General features: G+C 36.2%; 1 protein-coding gene across 1 annotated transcript in view; it reads left to right on the forward strand.

The window, feature by feature from the left end:
- Positions 1 to 18,866, forward strand: part of Acbd3 (acyl-CoA binding domain containing 3) — a 36,530-nt gene extending 17,664 nt beyond the window's left edge. Inside the window, exons 2-8 of the mRNA XM_076831748.1 lie at positions 396 to 537; positions 1,133 to 1,273; positions 3,672 to 3,830; positions 5,620 to 5,794; positions 9,947 to 10,130; positions 12,547 to 12,831; positions 16,783 to 18,866. Coding sequence (XP_076687863.1) covers positions 396 to 537; positions 1,133 to 1,273; positions 3,672 to 3,830; positions 5,620 to 5,794; positions 9,947 to 10,130; positions 12,547 to 12,831; positions 16,783 to 16,994 — 1,298 coding nt within the window. The 3' untranslated portion in view covers positions 16,995 to 18,866. The remainder of the gene's footprint in view (positions 1 to 395; positions 538 to 1,132; positions 1,274 to 3,671; positions 3,831 to 5,619; positions 5,795 to 9,946; positions 10,131 to 12,546; positions 12,832 to 16,782) is intronic.
- The last annotated feature ends 2,664 nt before the right edge of the window (positions 18,867 to 21,530 follow it).

Genomic DNA, 21,530 nt, shown 5'->3' on the forward strand with positions numbered 1-21,530 from the left:
GAGACAGGGTCTTTACTGAGTTGTTTATTGCCTCGCCTTTGCTGAGGCTGACTGAACTTACCGTCCTCCGGTCTCAGCCTCAAGGGCCCCTGGGATTATAGATGTACACCACCTCACCCAGTGCACATTGTTTTTAATATGTGTTAAAAAAAATTGTTAAGTGGTACATTTATTTATGTGTACGCCACTACAGTTTGACAGATGCATTTCTCTATAGTAAATATTGCCAGTTGTCTTTAAAGAAATAATTCACATTTTATGAAGGATTTAATAGTTTTCACATCTATTAAAGGCAATTCGTGACATACCTTATAGCAAAGCTTCAACATATAATACTGGGAATTATGTATTTTGTCAGTGCTAATTGTTTCCATTGTATTTCTTTTTTGTTATAGAAAAGGATGGCAAGGCCTTTCATCCAACTTACGAAGAAAAACTGAAGCTTGTGGCACTGCATAAACAGGTTCTTATGGGCCCATATAATCCAGACACTTGTCCTGAAGTTGGATTCTTTGATGTGTTGGGGAATGACAGGAGGTAACAGTGTTTTGTTGTATAATAAATGTAGTAAGAACAAAGCTGGGAAAGAATACAATGTAAATTGTTTAAGATGTAAATAATTGGTCTTTAGTTTAAGACCTGAAGCCATTTGCTTGCAGCTTCTGGAGTCTTCAGATATTAATTCTACTTTTTGGCTTAGAGATGTTTATGGCTAAATATTAATGTTTTCTTATCTGATTATGAACATAAGACAAGTACAATTTCATTTGCCTCTTCCTAAATATTAAAAACAGTTCTTTATAATACATAGTAATTGATTCCTTTATTGAGTTGTGCCAGAAAAGAATACACAAAGTATTTTGTTCAGTTAAGACTAAAATACGATATAAGGAAAACAAAATATAGACAACTTTTCGTCATATGGGAATTAACAGCACTGAAGTTAAATTTTAGATTGTGGCATAATTTATTAAGTCAATACATGATTGTTGAAACTTGGGAGTTTTGAACCCTTTGCTTATGTTAGAATCATTCTTTTAGTTATAATTGAAAATTTTTCACATTGCGGTTTAAATTAAATCAAGTTCTTATTCTGTTAAGGGGAGGTAACTTTTCTTATTATTCTTTATAGGAGAGAATGGGCGGCCCTGGGAAACATGTCTAAAGAGGATGCCATGGTAGAGTTTGTCAAGCTCTTAAATAGGTGTTGCCATCTCTTTTCAACGTATGTTGCATCCCACAAAATAGAGAAGGAAGAGCAAGAAAAAAAAAGGTGACATTTGAGAGCATGGAATGTATTTTACCCAATATAGCCAATACACTGATACTTTTGTTTTATGGAGTATCTTTCCGAGTGTCTTCCCGTCAGTCCCAATTTTAATGGTAGTTGTTCAAACTTCTTTATGCCTGAGTTTTGAAGGGTGCTGCTTCCTTCTGGCTATACCTTTTAAGTTACTTCCCATCCATCATGACAACGTTTCTTTTGTCTTTTTAAACTATAAAGTCCGTCATAAACTCAACCACGACTTTCTCCTTAACCTTAGGTCTATATACCCTTTGCTACTGTCTTCCATGAGCTTTTAGAATATTTATATTCCATTTCATGTTCTTCAACTGCTACATGCTAGACTTTATGTAATCATATATATTGGCTTTGTCTCCAAGATGGCTTATTAATTATTTCCAGGGTTTGGAGAAGGAGCTGCAGAATGTGCTGTTTATGTTTTAGGGATTCTGTGTTGTAAATTACAATTATAATTAGCACCTTGCTTATCTAAAAGTTCTATTTTTTAAAAATGTTTGTTTGTTTATTTATTTATATGTGGTGCTGAGGATGGAACCCAGGGCCCCACACCTGCAAGGCAAGTGCTCTACCACTGAGCTACAGCCCCAGCCCCTAGAAGTTCTATTTTTACAACAACTTTGACTTTTTAAAATTCTAGATAATTAAGATTATTCGGTGAAGCCAGATTACATTATACTTTAGAAACAATTGATTTTCTGGTTTCCTACCTTAACCTGAACTAGAAATAACAGGAGGAAATAGCCTAAAAGTAAGGGGGAAAAAATGAAAATAGACAAAAGAATTACAAAAGCTTGCCAGTCAGAGGATATTTAATATCAAGGTGAATTTTTCTATCAAAAATTGTGACACAGGGGCTGGGGATGTGGCTCAAGCGGTAGCGCGCTTGCCTGAAGTGTGTGGCCCGGGTTCGATCCTCAGCACCACATACAAAGATGTTGTTGTGTCCGCTGAAATTAAAAAATAAATAAATAAAAATTGTGACACAGTACTACTTTCATGTTTGTAGTCATAACCCAGAGTTATCAAGAGGCAGAGCATCAGATGTAATTTATTCCTGTTTAAGAGCTTAATTACAATTTCAAAAGCTACTTATGCAAAGTATGATATAACTTTTTAATCCAAAAGAAAAGTTTCTATTCTTACGAGAATGGAATAAGATTGCTTTAACTGGAAAATTGATTGATGTACTACAAGTCCATTGTGTAGTAATGTTGGATCAGTGAGGTATAGCTACAGTGTCCTTGAAAATATATATGCTTTGCTTTAATAATAATTATAGTATATCTCTTAAGTATTGTCAAAAGTTATTTATTCATGTTAACATTTGGGTAGATTTCAGAGATATACATTTGTTTTTTGTAGTGCTGAGGATTGAACCCAGGGCCTCACACATGGTATATATGAGTTTGTTGAGTGCTTTCCAGCATTGTGCTGAGCCCCAAGGATGTAGTGGTGTAAGATAGGTAGTCTTTGTCCTTATGGAGCATGAATATATTTTTGTACTGGAAGCTAAGTTCAGAGCTTTGTATGTGCTAGGCAAGAACTCTACCACTGGGCTACATCCTCATCCTTGTGGAATATATATTTTAATAGGTAAATCAGAAGTATTGCTAAATTTGTCATACAAGTTTCATTACAACTACAGCAAGAATTATGAAGGAAAAGCGTTTAGTACTAATAGTATATATCAAAGGGGATCCTTTAGGATATAGATATGTCATCATTTAAGTAGTACCTTATTGATGGACACCTCTCTTTCTAATCTCCCCTCTCACCCTCCACAGTACTGGGGATTGAACCCAAAGGTGTTTTACCACTGAGTTATATCCCCATCCTGTTCTAAGTTTTAATTTTGATACAGGGTCTTACTAAGTTGTTAAGGCTGTCCTTGAATTTATGATCCTTTTGTGTCTCCTGAATCTCTGGGATTATAGGCATGCGCCACCATACCTGGCAGCAATAATTATTCTTGATGTTATCTTGTATATTGTTAGATTCATTTCATAATGTAAGATTCTACTAGGGAAGTGTATGTGATTTATATTTTGATGGGGATTGTTACATCATTCTCTAAAGAGATTGTTTCACTCGGCTTAGGTGGTATGTGCCTGAAATCCCAGTGATTGGGAGATTGAGGCAGGAGGATCCTCAAGTTTGAGGCCAGGTTGGATGGGACCTATATCAGAATAAAAAGGGCTAGGGATGTAACTCAATGAGAGAGCACATCTGGGTTCAATTTCTACTCCAAAAATGGATGAAAGGATGGGTAGATAGGTAGGTTGTGTCAATTTTTACTGAGAGATTAAATTTCATTGATTTTTAAGCAAGACTCATTATGTGGGGTTCATTCTCTCTGGTCTTTTAGGAAGGAGGAGGAGGAGCGAAGGCGCCGTGAAGAGGAAGAAAGAGAGCGTCTACAAAAAGAGGAAGAAAAACGTAGGCGAGAAGAAGAGGAAAGGCTTAGACGGGAAGAAGAAGAAAGGAGGCGAATAGAAGAAGAAAGGCTTCGGTTAGAGCAGCAAAAGTAAGCTTGTTGTATAGCTTATATTTAAAAATGAAAAATGGGCTACCATACTGTTGTTACCTGAGTTTTTACCATTATGTGTCTTAGAATAATTCTGCAATTTGTGTGACTGATACTAGCTATTTATCAGAGAATATATTGGAAGGATTTGTTATTAGCTTGCAAAACCCAGAGACTAGACGTAGGAACTTGAGGTTGCCTGGTTGCTCTTTTCATCTCTGGATCCACATGACCTCTTGTCTACTTCTCAGCTTGTGTCTCTGTTTTATTCTTCCTGATACATGCAAAGTGTCACTCTGCTCTGGCATATGCAAGGTTATCCCAACTTGGATTTTTGTGATTAATTTTTCCCTGTGTCTAATAGACTGACTGTAAACTGTGATACCCAGTAAAAATTCTGAGGACAGACACTAGTTGATCCACTGTATGTATCTGGGGTCTATCCCTAGTTACTATTACAGGACTTGGAGGCTGAAACTCTTTCGTATTCAGTAAGAGCTGTGAGGGCGATTATCTCAGAAGGAATCATTCTTCAAAAGGGAGATGTAAGTACAAGAAGGAAGTGATTAGTACATTTTAAACACTGTGGGAGAAGGCCTAAGGTTCCAGGGCTGGCATGGTATATAGGTCAAACCAGATAACATAAGGGTCCATTACTTTTTCCCTATTATTACCAGGTAGTTTGTCAGAAAAAACTTCAGTGCTAGTCTCAGACTGATCCAGGGCCTCATTCTACTTTGGAGAGAGATTAAATGCTGCTCTTTTGGGGGATGGGGTAGAGTGCTCTAGGTTGGCCAGTGTTATGCTCTATTTAAGTTTCTATGAGATTTTTGTTTTGTTAGTCTTTCTTTCTCTCTCCTTCTTCTTCTTCTTTTTTTTTTTAAGTTGTAGATGGACACAGTATCTTTATTTATTTTTTTGTGACCTGAAGATCGAACCCAGTGCTAGGCAAGCGCTATACCACTGAGCCACAGCCCCATCCCCTGTTTATCTGTTTCTCAATGAATGGCTTTAAGGTATTCTGTTAAATGATCACATAACCTAGTTATAAAGCATGTGATTTCTCTATGAAAGAAAATAGAATTGTAAGAGTTTATAGAAGTTGGTATCTATAGACCAAGTATGCCCTGATACTATTATTAGTGTTTTTCCTTTAATAAAGGCAGCTTTAAGTTAAATACTACAGACCCTCAGATTTTTAAATTTATCCTTGTCAGGGGTAAATAACATCTTTCAACTATTCTTCTGCCTTTGTACTATTATTTGTCATGTTTTTAGGTAGAGAAGTCATATCCAGCATCTCTGCCCAAGTGATAGTCCATTAAATTACAGCATAATGGTGAATTAGTATAGTCTCTGGAGCCAGACTGTCTGGATTTGAATCCTGGCTCTGGCATCTACCTGCAATAGAATCTCAGTCAAGTTACCTAACATTCTCCTAGGGTTGTTATGAGAACTAAATGGATTAGTACATCTAAGTGCTTTGAACACTACGTGGCACATAGTAAGGGCACAGTAAATGTTAGTATAATTATGGTGATGGTGATGGTGATGATGTACTTCTCCATCCCAAATTTGCCATGAAAAATCTTAGGTGAAAAATGAGAGACCAGATTTATTTTCTTAAATATTTCTTCTGGGGCTGGGATATTTGGTGATTGATATACATTACTAGCTTAGTCACTTTTAAGAGTTATGAACTAAAAAATAAATAATAATGACATTTTTATTTTTGTCATGAACAAAATCTCCTGTAGTCAGACTAGTCTATATTTTTTAATGTTTTTAGGCAGCAGATAATGGCAGCTTTAAACTCCCAGACTGCCGTGCAGTTCCAGCAGTATGCAGCCCAACAGTATCCAGGGAACTACGAACAACAGCAAATTCTCATCCGCCAGTTGCAGGAGCAACACTATCAGCAGTATATGCAGCAGTTGTATCAAGTCCAGCTTGCACAGCAACAGGTACGATAGACAACCCCAGAATTCAGCCTTAGAGAAGATATTTAATTTCATTGGAACCAAATTTCTTTTTTTTTTTTAAACAGATACCAATGAATTTTTTGCATTAGTTAGCCTCTAAGGTATAAAATAACTTTTAGGTGATCTTTTAGTCAGACTTCAGCATTGCACTGGCAATTATGAGAGAAAATAAATGATTTTGAAGCAACAAATGATGAGACCACTATTATAATGTCATAAGGGTATTTGGGAGTTGTATGGACCAAGTGTTATTAAAATGAATCTGGTGTAGACCCTAATAGTTGTCCTGAAACCATAAGGACCTGGTAGCTAGCCTTAATTCAAGGACATCCTTCAGGAAGAGCACTGCCAGAGGCCAGAAACTTCCAGAAAGAGGATTCCCTTAGGGCCATAGGCTGTATCTGTATAGCTATATTAAATCCACAGTAGTGCTCATGACAACACATTTGTGTGCTTCCTCCAACTCCCTACCCCTAAGTATTTTGTTTTAACACGGAGGAAAGTGGAGGAAAGTGGTTTAGGTAAAAGAATGTAGGCCTAGGGGGTGTCTGGTAACACTTGGATTCTTATCCTGTCTTTGTCTTCATCTTGTTATCAGACATGTTATTATTGCTCTGATTTTCTGCCTTTTATCCTACTCTATAAAAATAGAAAACAGAATCAAGTTTCCTATCCTACCAATCTCTCAGGGCTATAAGAGAAATAAAGTGAGAAAATAGTTATTTTGTGTGTATGGAAGATGGTGATTTTTTACCTTTGCAGAGGCATAAAATGCTTCCTTAAACTTAACTGTGTTAGTGTATTTAATTTTCACTTATAAAGTACTTACCACCTGTCAAAAAAACTGAATGAAGAAAAGCGGTAGATTATAGGTACGTGGCATTTCTTATTACATGAGGTAATTTTTTTTTAATTTAATATTTATTTTTTAGGTGTAGATGGACACCACACAATGCCTCTATTTTTATGTGGTGCTGAGGATCGAACCCTGGTCTCGCCCGAGCTAGGCGAGTGCTCTACCGCTGAGCCACAATCCCAGCCCATTTTTGTTGTTTTTGACAGGCTGTTTTTAAATTCCTTGAAGATGTATGTTATCTAAAAAACTGCACCCCCACCCCTGTTTTGAATAATCCATAAGAGGAGGAAAAAGATACTAAACCAGAGCTCAAGATAATAAGCAATGTTTTTGAGGAATGTTTTGTCTTTTATAGCCTGTTTCTGCTTTAGCATATTGCTTCCCTTTTTCTGCTTCTTGGATAGACATTGAGATAGTATTTAGTAGGGTAACTCATATACGCTATACTCTTTATAGGTTGCTGTCAATTAGGAGAAATGCAGTCTAGGCAAATCCAAGGGCAGTCTTGGAAACAGAAAGTCACAATTGGAATTAGAATGATCACACTCAGTTTATCAAATTGATTGGTTGCCTCTGGGAACAGTTATGATAAATAGGGCCAGAATTGAGCCTTAAAGGAGGTTTTCAGTTTCATTGCTACCCAAGTTCTTTTTTAAGAGTTGTCAGTTAAAACACCCACCCCACCTATCCCCTGAGAACCCTGGGGTATTCTACCACTGAGCCACCACATCCCCAACCCTTTATATTTTTTATTTTGAGACAAGATGTAAGTCTTGGTAAGTTGTCCAGGCTGGCCTTGAACTTGAGATCCTTCTGCCTCAGCCTCCCAAGTTGCTGGATTAGAGCTGTGCATCACTTTATCCAACCTTCCAATAAATTTTGCATGAGGGGAAGAAACAAAGGGAACTTTGCTCGTGTAAAGTAGTAATCCTTATATAACATCAAGCAAAATGACAGGATGGGAACACTTGTTAACCTTCAGGTATGGTTACATAAATGGGTGTCTTGCTACATCTTTCTTATTTATTTATTTATTTATGTGGTGCTGAGGATCGAACCCAGTGCCTCACACTTGTAGGCAAGTGCTCTACCATGGAGCCACAACCCCAGCCCTTTTCCTTTATCTTTCTATGCTTTTTTAAACTTCTGAGTATATAAAAGAGTCATAAAAGGGGGATATTTGCACAGGACCTTAAAATATATTTATTTATTTGTTTGTTTGTTTTTGCTTTCCTGTCATGCAGTCAATGTTCTGAGCATACTGACTTGTTTTGGTTGTATATACTTTTTCTGGATGCTGGTACTCTTTCTGAAAGACTAACATGGAGATTATCGAGAATCCAGGTCTTGGGAAGGGGTGTTTTAAATTAAAACCCTCAGTGTATTACTAGCCTACCAGTGCTAGAAACAGAGAAAGATGTTGCTGTCCCTTTAAATAATTGGCTTGTAAATGATACATTATTTGAAATATGTATAAATTAAATGTTATCCCTAAACCATGGCATTATAAAGTTCTCTCATATATAAATATATACATACATACACACACCTGTGTGTATATATGTTTGTGTATACTTATATAATATTTTAATTGCAGTGAACACACTATGCTTACTTGTGACTTAGTTTTTTAGTTTGAAAAGTACTTACATGCCCAAGTGCTCATCAGCAGTAGGAAGGGTAAATAAATTGTATATTTTCACAGTGAACTATCCTAGAGCAATGCAAACAACAATTTACAAGTATTTATGACTTTATAGCTGAACCTTAACAGAAGTAATGTTGAGTGAAAAACAGATATAATTATATAAAGTTTAAAAACAGACAAAGCAAATTAAGTATTGTAAGTCAAAATAGTTGTTGGTCTTTGGAAAAGGTATCTGGAAAAAGGGAACCAGGAAGGATTCTAAGATGCAAATAATGTCTTGATCTGGGTGTTGGTTGCATGAATATGTTTGATTTGTGAAGATTGATTGAGCTGTATAATTTATTATCTGTGCACTTTTCTATGTAAATTCAGTTTAAAGTTCCCCAAAAGTTGTTAGATAATTACATAGATATTTCAATAGCACTATTGTTGTTGTTAATTTATTTTTTGTAGTACTGGGAATTGAACCCAGGGTCTCACATGTGTTAGGCAAGTGCTCTACTACTTAGTTACCATTCCCGCCCTTTTTATTTTTCATTTTGAAATAAGGTCTTGTGGTGTTTCGAAGACTGGCCTCAGACTTGTCATTCTCCTGTCTCCATCTCCCAAGTAATATTACTCCATCTTGATTTAGAAGAGAAATGTCCCTTAATTGTCATCTGGGCAAAAGTTACTTCTTATTCTCCCATTTTCATTCAGAGAACATTTTGATTTTGTATTTTATACATTTTTTATCCTAATTATGAAAATTGCCAAGTTTTCATTGAAAATATTTTTACTTCAAACTTCCATTTATAAACCTGTTTAATTCTTAGGTCAATATAATTTTTACAACATAACAGTTTTAAATTTAAGGATATCAGTTTTTCCATGAAGATACAATTTACTGATGTTTTATCCATATCAAAATAGTCCTTATAGATTATTGGTTACATTAGGGGCTTGCATCAGATTTTACCAGTTAGAATTTCTTTGTGAATTTTCTCCTGTGACCACTAGTTTCTATATGGTATAATTTTTCTAATTCAAATTTTATGTAATTGAATTTTACAAAAAGATTTTTTTAAATCAATTTTAAGAAGACATGTTACTGAGCCAGGCCTAGTAGTAGCACACACCTGTAATCCCATCAACTCTGGAGACTGAGGCAGGAGGATTGAAGTTTGAGGCCAGCCTGGGCACCTTCACAAGACTCTGTCTCAAGAAAAATAATAAGGGATGGGGTATAGCTTAGTGGTAGAGCATCCCTGTATTCAATCCCTGATACCACACACAAACACAAGAAAGTTATTCTTTTCAATTTTTAGCTGGAATAGTTTTATTTTGGGTTGATTGTTTCTACCTATTTCAATTTTTCCTTGTTAATTTTTCTAATGATGCTCAGATCAGGAAATGTGATCCTCAGTTATAGTGTTTTGTCCATGATCATTTTTATCATTTTTAGCTATCAGTTGGTATTATACAACTAATATTCTTTACAGATAGGATAAAAACTGATAAAAGTTTATTGGTAATTTCTTGGGGTTAGAATGCTTTGGTAGGGCACAAGCATGGAGAATATACGCCAGGGCAGATATTCCATTTATTAGCCTTCCTGGTCAGTGTATCTTTACTTTCTCTTAATTCATAGGCAGCATTACAGAAACAACAGGAAGTAGTAGCTGGAGCTGCATTATCTACATCATCAAAAGTGAATGCATCTGTTCCAAGTGATATGATGTCAGTTAATGGACAGGCTAAAACTCATACTGACAACTCTGAAAAAGAACTTGAGCCAGAAGCTGCAGAAGAAGCCTTGGAGAATGGACCAAAAGGTATGGTTCACCATGTGCATTCCTTCACCCATGTGTTCTAATTCAGGTGTCCTAATTCAGATCCCATGAAAAGGAAAAATGAGGAAGACATGCTAACAAGCTTTTGAGAGCAATTACATATTTTGAGAGCGGGGCACTTTTTCACTCTTGTGCGTTTGAATTGATGCTTCTGGTGATCCTTAGAGTAGTGTAGAAGAGCAAATCAAATGTGTTTTGGACAGTTAATGTCAAGTATTTAATGCTATGTAACACATTGCACCCAAATTTAGAGCTTAAAATAACAATAAACAGCCAGCCTGTGTGGCACATGCCTGCAGTCCTGACAACTCAGGAGGCTGAGGCAAGAGGATCACAAGTTTGAGGCAGCTTAGTGAGACCCTAAGCAAATAAGTGAGAGAGAGACCCTGTCTCAAAAAAATAAAAAGGACTGAAGATGTGGCTTTGTGGAAAACACTCCTGGATTCAGAAGTACCTCAGTACTAAAAGAAAGAAAAGTAACAGTAAATAGTTCTTATGTGGCACAGTTTCTGGGGGTCAGGAATTCAGGAGCAGTTCATCTGAATGGTTCTGGCCCTCTGTCTGTCAAGAGGTTGTATGTAGTCAAGATGTTGGCTAGGTCTGTCATGCGAAGACTTGCCTTGGACCAGAGAATCTGTTTCAGAAATGCTTTTCACACATGGCTGGCAAGTTGTTGCTAGCTATTGGCAGGAGGTCTCAGTTCCTGGCCCCAGGAAGCCTCTTTAGTGTCCTCAGCACAGTGACTGACTTCTCCCAAAGTACATTATTTAAAAGAAAATAAGAAGTGGCAGGGTCTTTTATGCTCTGACTTTGGAAGCGATGTATCAGTACTATAACCATATTTTGTTGGCCACACTTGCCACCCCTAATGTGTATAGAGGTGGAGACCTTGAAAGTGCATGAAAAATCAGATGAGGATCACTAAGGGCCATTTAGAGGCTGGCTACTGTATATTACAACATTTTAATTTTTAATATTTATTTTTTAGTATTTATTTAGTATTTAGTATTATTTGCGGACACAACATCTTTGTTTGTATGTGGTGCTGAGTATCGAACCCGGGCCGCATGCATGCCAGGCGAGTGCGCTACCGCTTGAGCCACATCCCCAGCCCCTATTACAACATTTTAAACAGCATTTTCAAAACTATACCAGCTTTCCATGGGCAGCTTGTTCATTCATTCAGCAATTGGTTGAAGGTTCTCTGAGTGCTAGGAGAAAAGTGGTGTGACAACATACATAAAATGTAAATTGTAACTGTAATAAGTGATACGAAGGAGAAAGAGGTGCATTTTAGTGCTCTTTTTGACCTCACTAGAGGCTTTCCTGAGGAAGGGACAATTAGGCTGACAGATCTGAAGCAAGGATAGGAGTTAAGTAAGAAGGAAGAGTGTTTCAGTGGGTTGGGGGTGATGGTGTGGTTCCTAAGAAGCTTTAGAAAGTACCTTGAGGGGCTGGGGTTGTGGCTCAATGATAGAGTGCTCACCTAGCACGCTGGAAGCACTAAGTTCGATCCTCAGCACCACATAAATGTAAAATAAAGATATTGTGTCCACTTAAAACTAAAAAAATAAATATTTTTTTTAAAAAAGTACCTTGAGGTGTTTGGTTTACCCTTCCCTCACTTTTTTTCTTATCAAGAGTTTATGCCAGTGACTAATTCTGGAAAACCTGCTGAGTGGTCTAGTGTACATACATACTTCTCAGTAATAAGACTTTGTACCTTTTCTCAATCCTCAGTGGTTCTATTTAAGAGAGAGAGAGAGGATTTTTTAATATTTATTTTTTAGTTTTTGGTGAACACAACATCTTTATTTTATTTTATTTTTTATGTGGTGCTAAGGATCGAACCCAGTGCCCCACGCATGCCAGGCAAGCGTGCTACCGCTTGAGCCACATCCCCAGCCCCATCCAGTGGTTCTATTTTTGTCCACATTTTTTATTCCTTTGAACGCCTTCAGAAAAGCCCCTCCGATTTTGGGTCAGATCAGTGCTTTTTTCAAGAGATGACTGAAGTCATAATTTATTCCAAGTTCCAGATCTTTCTTCCTTGCTAGATTTTTCCTGTAGGTCCAGTTAAGAAGTTTCCAAAAGTTTTTTTAAGTCCTTCTATGTAATTAGAGGGTTAAAAAAAAATCACTTCCAAGATTGTGGATTCCATTTGTTATTTGAAGTAGTATGTTGACCTCTGAGTATTTGTGACCTTGTTAAATGAATGTAATAATTAACTTGGGGAGAGACTTCCATGAAGAGGCTTTTATATTCCCCTCCACCCTTGGTCTAAGCTATACCATACTGTACTAGGTGCCTGAGTGCCTTAGGCAGCTCTATGCAAATATTGCTACCTGCAGGGTGAAGCCTTTTTCTCTTTAGCTTTTGTAATTCCTGTTGCCTTTAGAATCTCTTCCAGTAATAGCAGCTCCATCCATGTGGACCCGACCCCAGATCAAAGACTTTAAAGAGAAGATTCGGCAGGATGCAGATTCTGTGATTACAGTGGGCCGAGGAGAAGTTGTCACTGTTCGAGTCCCCACCCATGAAGAAGGATCATATCTCTTTTGGGAATTTGCTACAGACAATTATGACATTGGGTTTGGGGTGTATTTTGAATGGACAGACTCTCCAAACACTGCTGTCAGCGTGCATGTCAGCGAGTCCAGCGATGATGATGAGGAGGAAGAAGGTTGGTAGAGCCATTGGTCCATATTCAGTAGCTGCCATTTGTTTGTTGGCAAAAATGGTACATATTCCTATATCTGTCAACCTTATGTTTCATGATTAATACTTCATGGTCAGGAAACAATCTCTTTGTTAGTGGTACCTTGACTAAGAGGCTATGAGAGATGCCATCCTTTTATAGGAGATCAGGGTCTGAACATAAGTTTTTCTAAATGACAGGAATGTCTGTTTGGCAGTTAGCTGTTTTACTGCTTTTTAGATACTGTTTTACTTGTAGCCTTGTGTGTTGAAAAGCAAAAGATGTGAGATAACTTTGAGCATTATTAAAAATTATTTATTTTTTAAGATGGTGGTCTTGCTGTGTTGCCCAGGCTGATCTTAAACTCCTGGGCTCAGCCTCCTATTTAGCTGGGGCTGCAGATATACACCACTGACCTCCAGTTTGAAAAATTTGAAAGGGGCAAGTAAAAATATATATTTTTGTTAATAGGTTTTTAGGTCATTATTCTAAATTTTTTTAATGAGAATTCAGAAATTCTCTAGAACATCTTATCTAAAAAATTTTTTCAATTGTTCTTCCCTTTGGAAACCACTAATTTACTAGAGCATAACTATCTGAGTATATAGACAAAATCAGGTGTTTTTAAGGGCTGTCTAACCTACCTTGTTGTAGGAAGCAGATTATACAGTGTATTGTATTTTGAGAAGATGGTCTTCTTAATTTTGTTACCTATAAAAGTTTGAGCTTGAGCTGGGTACAGAGGCTCACACCTCTAATCCCGGTGGTTTGGGAGGCTGAGGCAGGAGAATCATGAGATCAAAGCCAACTTCAGCAGTTTAGCAATGCTCTAAGCAACTCAGTGAACCCCTGTCTCAAAATAAAACATGAAAAGGGCTGGAGGTGGCTCAATGGTTATGCACCCCTGGGTTCAATCCCAGGTACCACAAAAAAAAAAAAAAAAAAAAATTGAGCTTGAGGCTTTTATACATACTTAGTAAAGGCTTATTTATTTTTTGATTTGATTGGGAGTGATCCAGAAGGGTATTCAAACTGTCAGGATGGAAAAGCATCATGTCTCAGTCCTCTAGGAGTAAATGACCTTAGGTGACTGTAAACAGAGTGCTTGTTCTTGAAGAGAGTTGGTCATGTTTGACAGGAATTATATTGGGATAAATTTAAAGAGATTCCTGGAAGTACATGGAGTGACCATGAAGTTCAGTCAGCTTTAGCGGTAGATGATGATGATGATGATGATAATGATGATTTATTTATTTATTTATTTATTTATTTATTTTTTAGAGAGAGAATTTTTTTTTTTAATATTTATTTTTTAGTTTTCGGCAGACACAACATCTTTGTTTTTTTTGTATGTGGTGCTGAGGATCGAACCTGGGCCACATGCATGCCAGGCGAGTGTGCTACCACTTGAGCCATATCCCCAGCCCCGGTAGATTATTATTTAATCATATAGCCACACCATGCTGCACTCTGGAGCCCCTGAGGTCATGTAACGGTCGTGAAACACACAGCGTGTATGCCATAGCATTTCTTGAAATTAGGTTTAACATTCAGTTTCACAGTTAGTATTTAATAGTAATCAGTATTTTAGCTCCAAAGAATTTTTATTCCGTACCATTGTCTGTATGTACCATTAGTGTCCCCAGAATTAGGGTATATCTTGCAAATTGATTCTCTTCCTAGAAACAGATGTGAAATCCTTTATTACATCACAGGTCCATATTTGGGCTGATAAGTGTGGACTCATGTGCTGCTTTGCCTTACATGGCATTTTGTTCTCACCACCCTTTATTCCTAAGTACCACTAGCAAGGTAAAGTGTTGCCTATAAATACTGCCAACTGGCCAAAAAGAACAAATATACAAAAGTGAAAAAAAAAAAAAAAAAAAGAGGTGAGGAGGGTGTGGCTCAGTAGTAGAACTCATGCTTTGTATGTGGGAGGACATGGGTTCAATTCCCAGCACTGGGGAAAAAAAAAAAAAAAAAAAGCTCTATTTAGAAGTTTTAAGGTTAAGGTAATGCATTTCTCCTGTCCTGCCTGTAGGGAGCTTCTAAAAAGAGATCACTTCCAAAGGTGAGGACTTTGATATCTTCAGCTCTAGCTTTAATATAAGTCCCTCCCAGGGGAGATGGCATTACCTACCCTTGTGCCATTCTTATTCATAAAATAATTTGCAATTAATATCACCCATCAGAACCTCTATATTAACAAGAACAACATTGAGAGTTTATTGCTCCCAAGAATTGTTCACTAGGAATGGGCATAACTTCCCCATTTGAAGATTCAGCTCATGAACTGCATTTGTACATATGCCTTAGGCTGAACTGTGTCTTGTTCATAACGTGCATTTAGAGTTCTTTTGGCTTGATTTCAGTAGAAAATGAGCCCAGTTTTTATTTGATGATTGGTTGGTTTGGTTAAGTCTTAAAGGTAGATAATTTATTTTCTGTGAGGAAGCATGGATAGTTACCCATCCTTTGGGCAATTCTCCTTTTTCTTATACTGTTTCTAGGTCCCAAGGTTTTGGTGAAAGGTACATTGTTCATCTATCCCAGTAATCTTTATTTTGCAGAATTTGAACAAAATTGGATTTTGAATTAATGGACCAATTTGTTGCCTTAATCTCCTTACAGCCAATAGTATAACACCATTTTGAGGAATTTTGTATTTCGCCTTTGCTCTTGAAAGATGTTTGATTGTAGGTATTTTATGGTAAAGCAAATTTGATTTGCACCTACTTTTATATGAGTTCCATCTAGTTTTTTTAAATAAAACTTTTAATTTTAGAATAGTTTTACATTTACAGAAAATTTGCAAAGGTAGCACAAAGAGCAGCTGTATATCATCTGTATATTCTGCTTCCAGTTTCCCCTGTTGTTAACATCTTACCTTGTACCATGGTATATTTATTTTATATTCCAGTATTGATATATTACCATTATCTAAAGCCTATATTTATTCAGATATCTTTAGTTCTTTCCTAAATGTTCCAGGATCCAATCCAGGATGCCACATTATAGTTTCATTTCCTTAAATTTCTTTAGACTGAAAGTTTCTCAGACTTTCCTTGTTTTAAATTCCTGATAGTGAACATTGGCAAGTATCACCCAGTTAACTCATGTCACCAGAACTCACTCTGCCATGTTATAACCCTGAAAGACTTTTTTTAAATCTTCTATTAGGAATATTCCCTTCATCTATTTTCCTTCAGGCCATTTATTTTAATATACTCAACTGAGACTTAAGCTGGCATAATTTTCTCATTCCTGTGAATTCCTGACCTCATGTCATTACAGTTCAGAGAACTTCACTGGAGAAACCAATGATCAAAACTCATTTTTTTGCCACTTGAATCATCTCTGGGTTAAGTAAGCCTACTGAAAATAATAATTTGTAGAGCATCTCAGAATGCCTACCACTTCATTATGGTTTTTAGAAATTTTACCTTTCCTATTTAGGACATACAGAAAGTAATAGTCCTCATAAACTACTTTCTCCTTAAAGTGGGGAGGACTCTTATATTGTGGGAAAGGATTAAATCAGAGCAACATTTCTTTGGTCTTACTCAGAAGATCGGGGTTCCTTCTATTGGGGAGGAATTTGGAATTGAATGGATATGGAAGGGTAAAAAATGGGGCCCAGAAATGGGAGCAGTGGTAAGACAGAAGGATAGCATGCAGGTTGTTATTGCTACTCGAAGTTCAATCACTGGGCTCCCAAGTTCCAGAACAGTACTTGGTACATAGCAGGTTACTCGTATTTGAACGAATGAATGAATGAATAATACATGCTCACATGCGCATAAGTTGTAGAATTGTTCAAGAGTATTCCTAACGAGCAATATCTCAAAGAAAGGATAGAATTTAATTGCTTGATGCAAAGACGATTTTCCTGGATCTGTTCTTTGACTTGTTCCTACCTGTTCTTTCTCACAGAAAACATCACTTGTGAAGAGAAAGCCAAAAAGAATTCCAATAAGCCTCTACTGGATGAAATTGTGCCTGTGTACCGGCGGGACTGTCATGAGGAAGTGTATGCTGGCAGCCACCAGTATCCAGGGAGAGGAGTCTATCTCCTCAAGTTTGATAACTCCTATTCTTTGTGGAGGTCAAAATCAGTCTACTACAGAGTCTATTATACTAGATAAAAATGTTACAGTGTCTGGGATCTAGGGTTGGCAGAAGATGGCATTGAATTTCTTTTGACATTTGTGGAGCTTTGGAGTCGTTGTTTACCCTATTGATTTTGGTCTAATGATTTGTGAACTCTTGCTGGGAATAAGGGATTTCCTTGAGACTCTTTAGCTTTAATACTTTGGGGTTAAAAGGGATTCCTCAGACTCATCTAGCCCTTGGGTGCTGACCAGCAGAGTCACTAGTGGATGCTGAAGTTACATGAGCTACGTGTTAAATATTCAAAGTCTTCAAAATAAAACATCCCACCGTTGACCCCACCTGGCTGATGGTTAGTCCATTGCTGCCTACTCCATGTGTTTTTTTGAAGCCCATACTTAACAGTATCCTCTGATTTGAAATGCTTATGTTAATAGTCTGCATCAAATGCAGCTGGTTTTGATTGAAGGTCGCTCTTTTTAAAATTTAAAAACTCAAGACCTCACAGATTTTAGTAAGAAAAGAAATTGTGTCCATTAGATCTTATTCTGAATTACCCAGATTGTTTAGTTCCAGAGTTATATTACAGAGAATTATTTTCTGAGATAATCATAAATTTAGAATATTCAAACCCAATAGATAATTGAAGTATCAGGATACATAGATAGAACGCTTCAAACATCCTTCTTAGTGAGTCTCCGCAAACTCTCAGGCGTTTTCTTTTCATTTGGTATTCATACACCAGTAGCAAAGCCAAAACTCGATTTTCTCTTGATTTGGCTTAATAGAGCATCTCAAAACTTTTCTGCACAAAACATACAGTTAGGGATTTTGTAATCTCAAATTGGCAACCTACTGAATTAAAATTTATAAAGTCATTTAAATAATATTCAGCATTTGGGGAATACCATTGCACTAATATGGAAGTCACTGCCAGATACAGTCCATTTTCTTTTCATTTGTTACTAAGGCACAAATCCTACACGATTCCCATTTGAAATTACTTATTGGAATTGGAAATACCCATGCTTAAATTTTTTAACTTTAATCTGTATTATGTCTTTATTGATGAGAAGAGGCACATCTTTGTTTTTCTTACTGAAAACAAATATGAATTAATTGCTTCAAATTTGTATAAGTGATAAATGTAGAGATTCTTGTTTTCATAAGGAATGGTGGAATAGACAGAAACTGACAAGATGGCAATAGACACTTAATGTTATTATTATATGTTGTTACTGAAAGAGTTAGATTTTTAAAATTTCAGGTCATAAATCACTTCTTACAGGAGGGATTCCATTGATTAGCTGCAGTAATACAGTTCACTACATACAGGCTGTTTGAGTTTTTCTGTACTGCATTTCTTTGTTTTTTAATACCCAGTTTTGTACGTATCTAACTTCGTACTCTTTTGTTTGTTCAGAAACTGGATTATTTTCTCATAAGCAGTGCTTAATTTGTTTTTCAGGTTTGATTCAAGAGTTCCAGTGTCCATACTGTTACATCCAGAGCATTTGTTAGGCTGTCCCACAGTTCTCATGTACATAGGTATAAAAACCATGGAGTTAGGCACTTCCTGGCTTTTTTTTTTTTTTTTTTAATGAGAAAAATACTGTATTTAAAATGTAAAATAAACTTTTAAAAAGCAGGCACTAATATATATTTCTTCCAGCCTTTGATTACAAATTTGTCCTTGCACATATTAAGATGAAGTATCTTCTAAAAATTTTGTTCTTGGGAGCAGTGTATGTTACTTTACATAGCAGTTTTTCTGTCACATATTCATGTCAACATTTTTGGTTTTAAACTTTTTTATTGCCTTTGGCTGTTGATTAGTACAGTACAAGTGCGATTTCAAAAAGATCTTGAAAGTAATATATTTAATCAATTAAAATGTTTATCTGTAACTTGTTGATGTTTCATTAATACAGTTACTCTTTGAAACATTAGTACAGTATCATTGGGGTAGAACAAGAATAAATGTTTTAAATGATCTTTTCACTTTATCAAGTTGAGGGAAAAACTGGCTGATTAGTTTTTGCTGTGAGTTACCTTGCTGAGTTAAAATAGATTTAAAATTTTCTAGACTTGATGCAAAGAGGGGAAGTACCGACTTTTCTTAGTGAAAGTAACTGGGCTAAGCTGAGTGGGTGGCACATGCCTATAATCCCAGTGGCTCAGGAGGCTGAGGCAGGAGGATCACAAGTTCAAAGCTAGCCTTGGTAACTTAGCACTGCCGTAAGCAACTTAGACCATGTCTAAAAATAAAAAGCGCTGGGGATGTGGCTCAGTGGTTAAGCACAACTGGGTTCAGTTCCCAGTACCAAAAAGAAAGTAAGTAAGGCTATAAAATGTTTCCCTATAGTAACAGACTGGGTTCTGTGATATACATGGAGACAATCTGTTTAAAATTGTCTACTGAGGAATAGCCCTTGCTCAGGGTTCATGATTACAGAATATTAGTTTAAAGGAATACCTGAAACTAGGTATTATTTGTTCTTGGGAGCAGTGTATGTTACTTTACATAGCAGTTCTTCTGTCACATATTCATGTCAACGTTTTTGGTTTTAAACTTTTTTTAAAGGAGAGCTGTTGATGTCAATACCCCTTGTGAATCATGCTGTGGCGTTTTCACCAACTTTCATATGGAAAAGGAGAAGCAATCAGTTCAAAATAATAAATGTTAATGATTCACTGGGCTTAGAGCGTAACAGCCTACAACCTAAAGCATTGTTGCTTCATTCCCAAGCTTTTTCTCAGTTCATCAGTTATGTCAGCAACCTAAAATATGTGTGCCTGTATATATATCTACTTGGGGTATAACTTCATTATCATTCACTAACTTTTCTAAATGGGTTTGAATCAATTATTGAATTTTTATCTCATATATTTACCTAGGATTCAACTTTCTTTGGACATTTTTTTAAGACTGGAGGGCTGGGGATATAGCTCAGTTGGTAGAGTGCTTGCCTGGCATGCACAAGGCCCTGGATTCAATTCCCAGCACTGCCAAAAGAAAAAAAGACTGAGTGGAGCCAGGTGTGAGTGGTGCATGCCTGTAATCTCAGTGGCTCAGGAGGCTGATGAAGGAGGATTGTGAGTTCAAAGCCAGCCTTTAGCAACTTAGTGAGGCCCTAAAGCAATTCAGTGAGACTCTTTGTCTCTAAATAAAATATTAAAAAGGGTTGGGGATGTGGCTTGATTGAACTCCACTGGGTTCAATCCCTGGTACCAAAAAAAAAAAAAAAAAAAATGGATTACTGTCCTTCAATTCATTATTTCACGTGCTTATTATTTTACTTGGTTTCTTTTATGATGAAAGGCAGACACACTACCTCCATTTTACTAGTTACATGTGATTTCCAAGTTGTGGTTTGTAATATTGGGTACTTAATTCGTACCAGGAAACTTAGTGGCTGACTTTTCTATAATTGACATTGGTGATGGGTTAGAAATATAAATTGAAGCAGTTAATTCATTTCTTTCAGCTACAATAAAAATTTGTGTGATTGCTCAGTGAAACGTGTGATAAATTGATAATTCACAAGTTTATTTCTTGAAAGAGCCAAGGACGCGTTAGATTGCAAATGCTGATTTTTTTTTTTACTTTAATAGTATATCTATATAATACTCATTTTTATCCTTTCCCCAAATCATTAACTTAAATATCTCCAGTTGGAGATATTTTTATTTGGCAGAAATGTGAACATATTTTTTATAAGGTCTATATTTGGCAACTTTTTGTATTCTAGGTTTTTTGGAGGACTTTTCTTAATAAGTACATGTTGAGTATCAATATCCTAAATGCTTGACTCAGAAGCATTTCCAGTTTTAAGGATTTTCTCTTGGATTTTAAATTATTTGCATAGACTTATTAAAATATCTTGGGATTGGGACTCTAAGCATGAAATTTGTTTAATACACATAGGCTAAATGTGTATAAAATATCTTTAGTGTGTCTGAGTATTTTATTACACCTGTCCAACATGTGGTCAGGCATAGAATTTTCCACTTTTGGTTTCATATTGTTTTCAAAAAGCATTAGTCTTTTTGGATTAATGATGCTCAATCTGTATTGGTCTGTTGTATTCTGTTAATCTGTGTGTTATTCTGTTATTCTTTGTCTTTTTTTTTTTTTTATTGAACATTTAGGTAACCTCTGGGATTGGTATTATTACAAGTGATATTTCAATTATATGTCTCTGCAAATCTGCATGAGTTTTTCAAAAGCAGATACTGATAAGTAGATGGCCATTTCATAAGTTCTATTCATTTTTAATTTTAATAGACAACATTAAATTGTCTCTCAGGATGGCTGAAAACTACTCCCACCGTAGTATGTGAAAATACTTCTTTTTCCTAAATAAAATATTAACACTTGATGTTATCAAGACAAGTTTCGGTCAGCTTGTTAGATGAAAATGAAGTTTCACTTAATCTGTTTTTCCCTGATAAATAGTAACAAGACTACTAGTTATCACTTTTGGATTTGGATTTGGATTCCCTTTCCTAAAAATTGCCTGTTTGAATCCTTTATCCATTTCCAACTTTTTTTCTCTATTTCTGTATTT

This window comes from Callospermophilus lateralis, chromosome 13 (assembly GCF_048772815.1).
Source record: "Callospermophilus lateralis isolate mCalLat2 chromosome 13, mCalLat2.hap1, whole genome shotgun sequence".
In the NCBI taxonomy this organism is placed as follows: Eukaryota; Metazoa; Chordata; class Mammalia; order Rodentia; family Sciuridae; genus Callospermophilus; species Callospermophilus lateralis.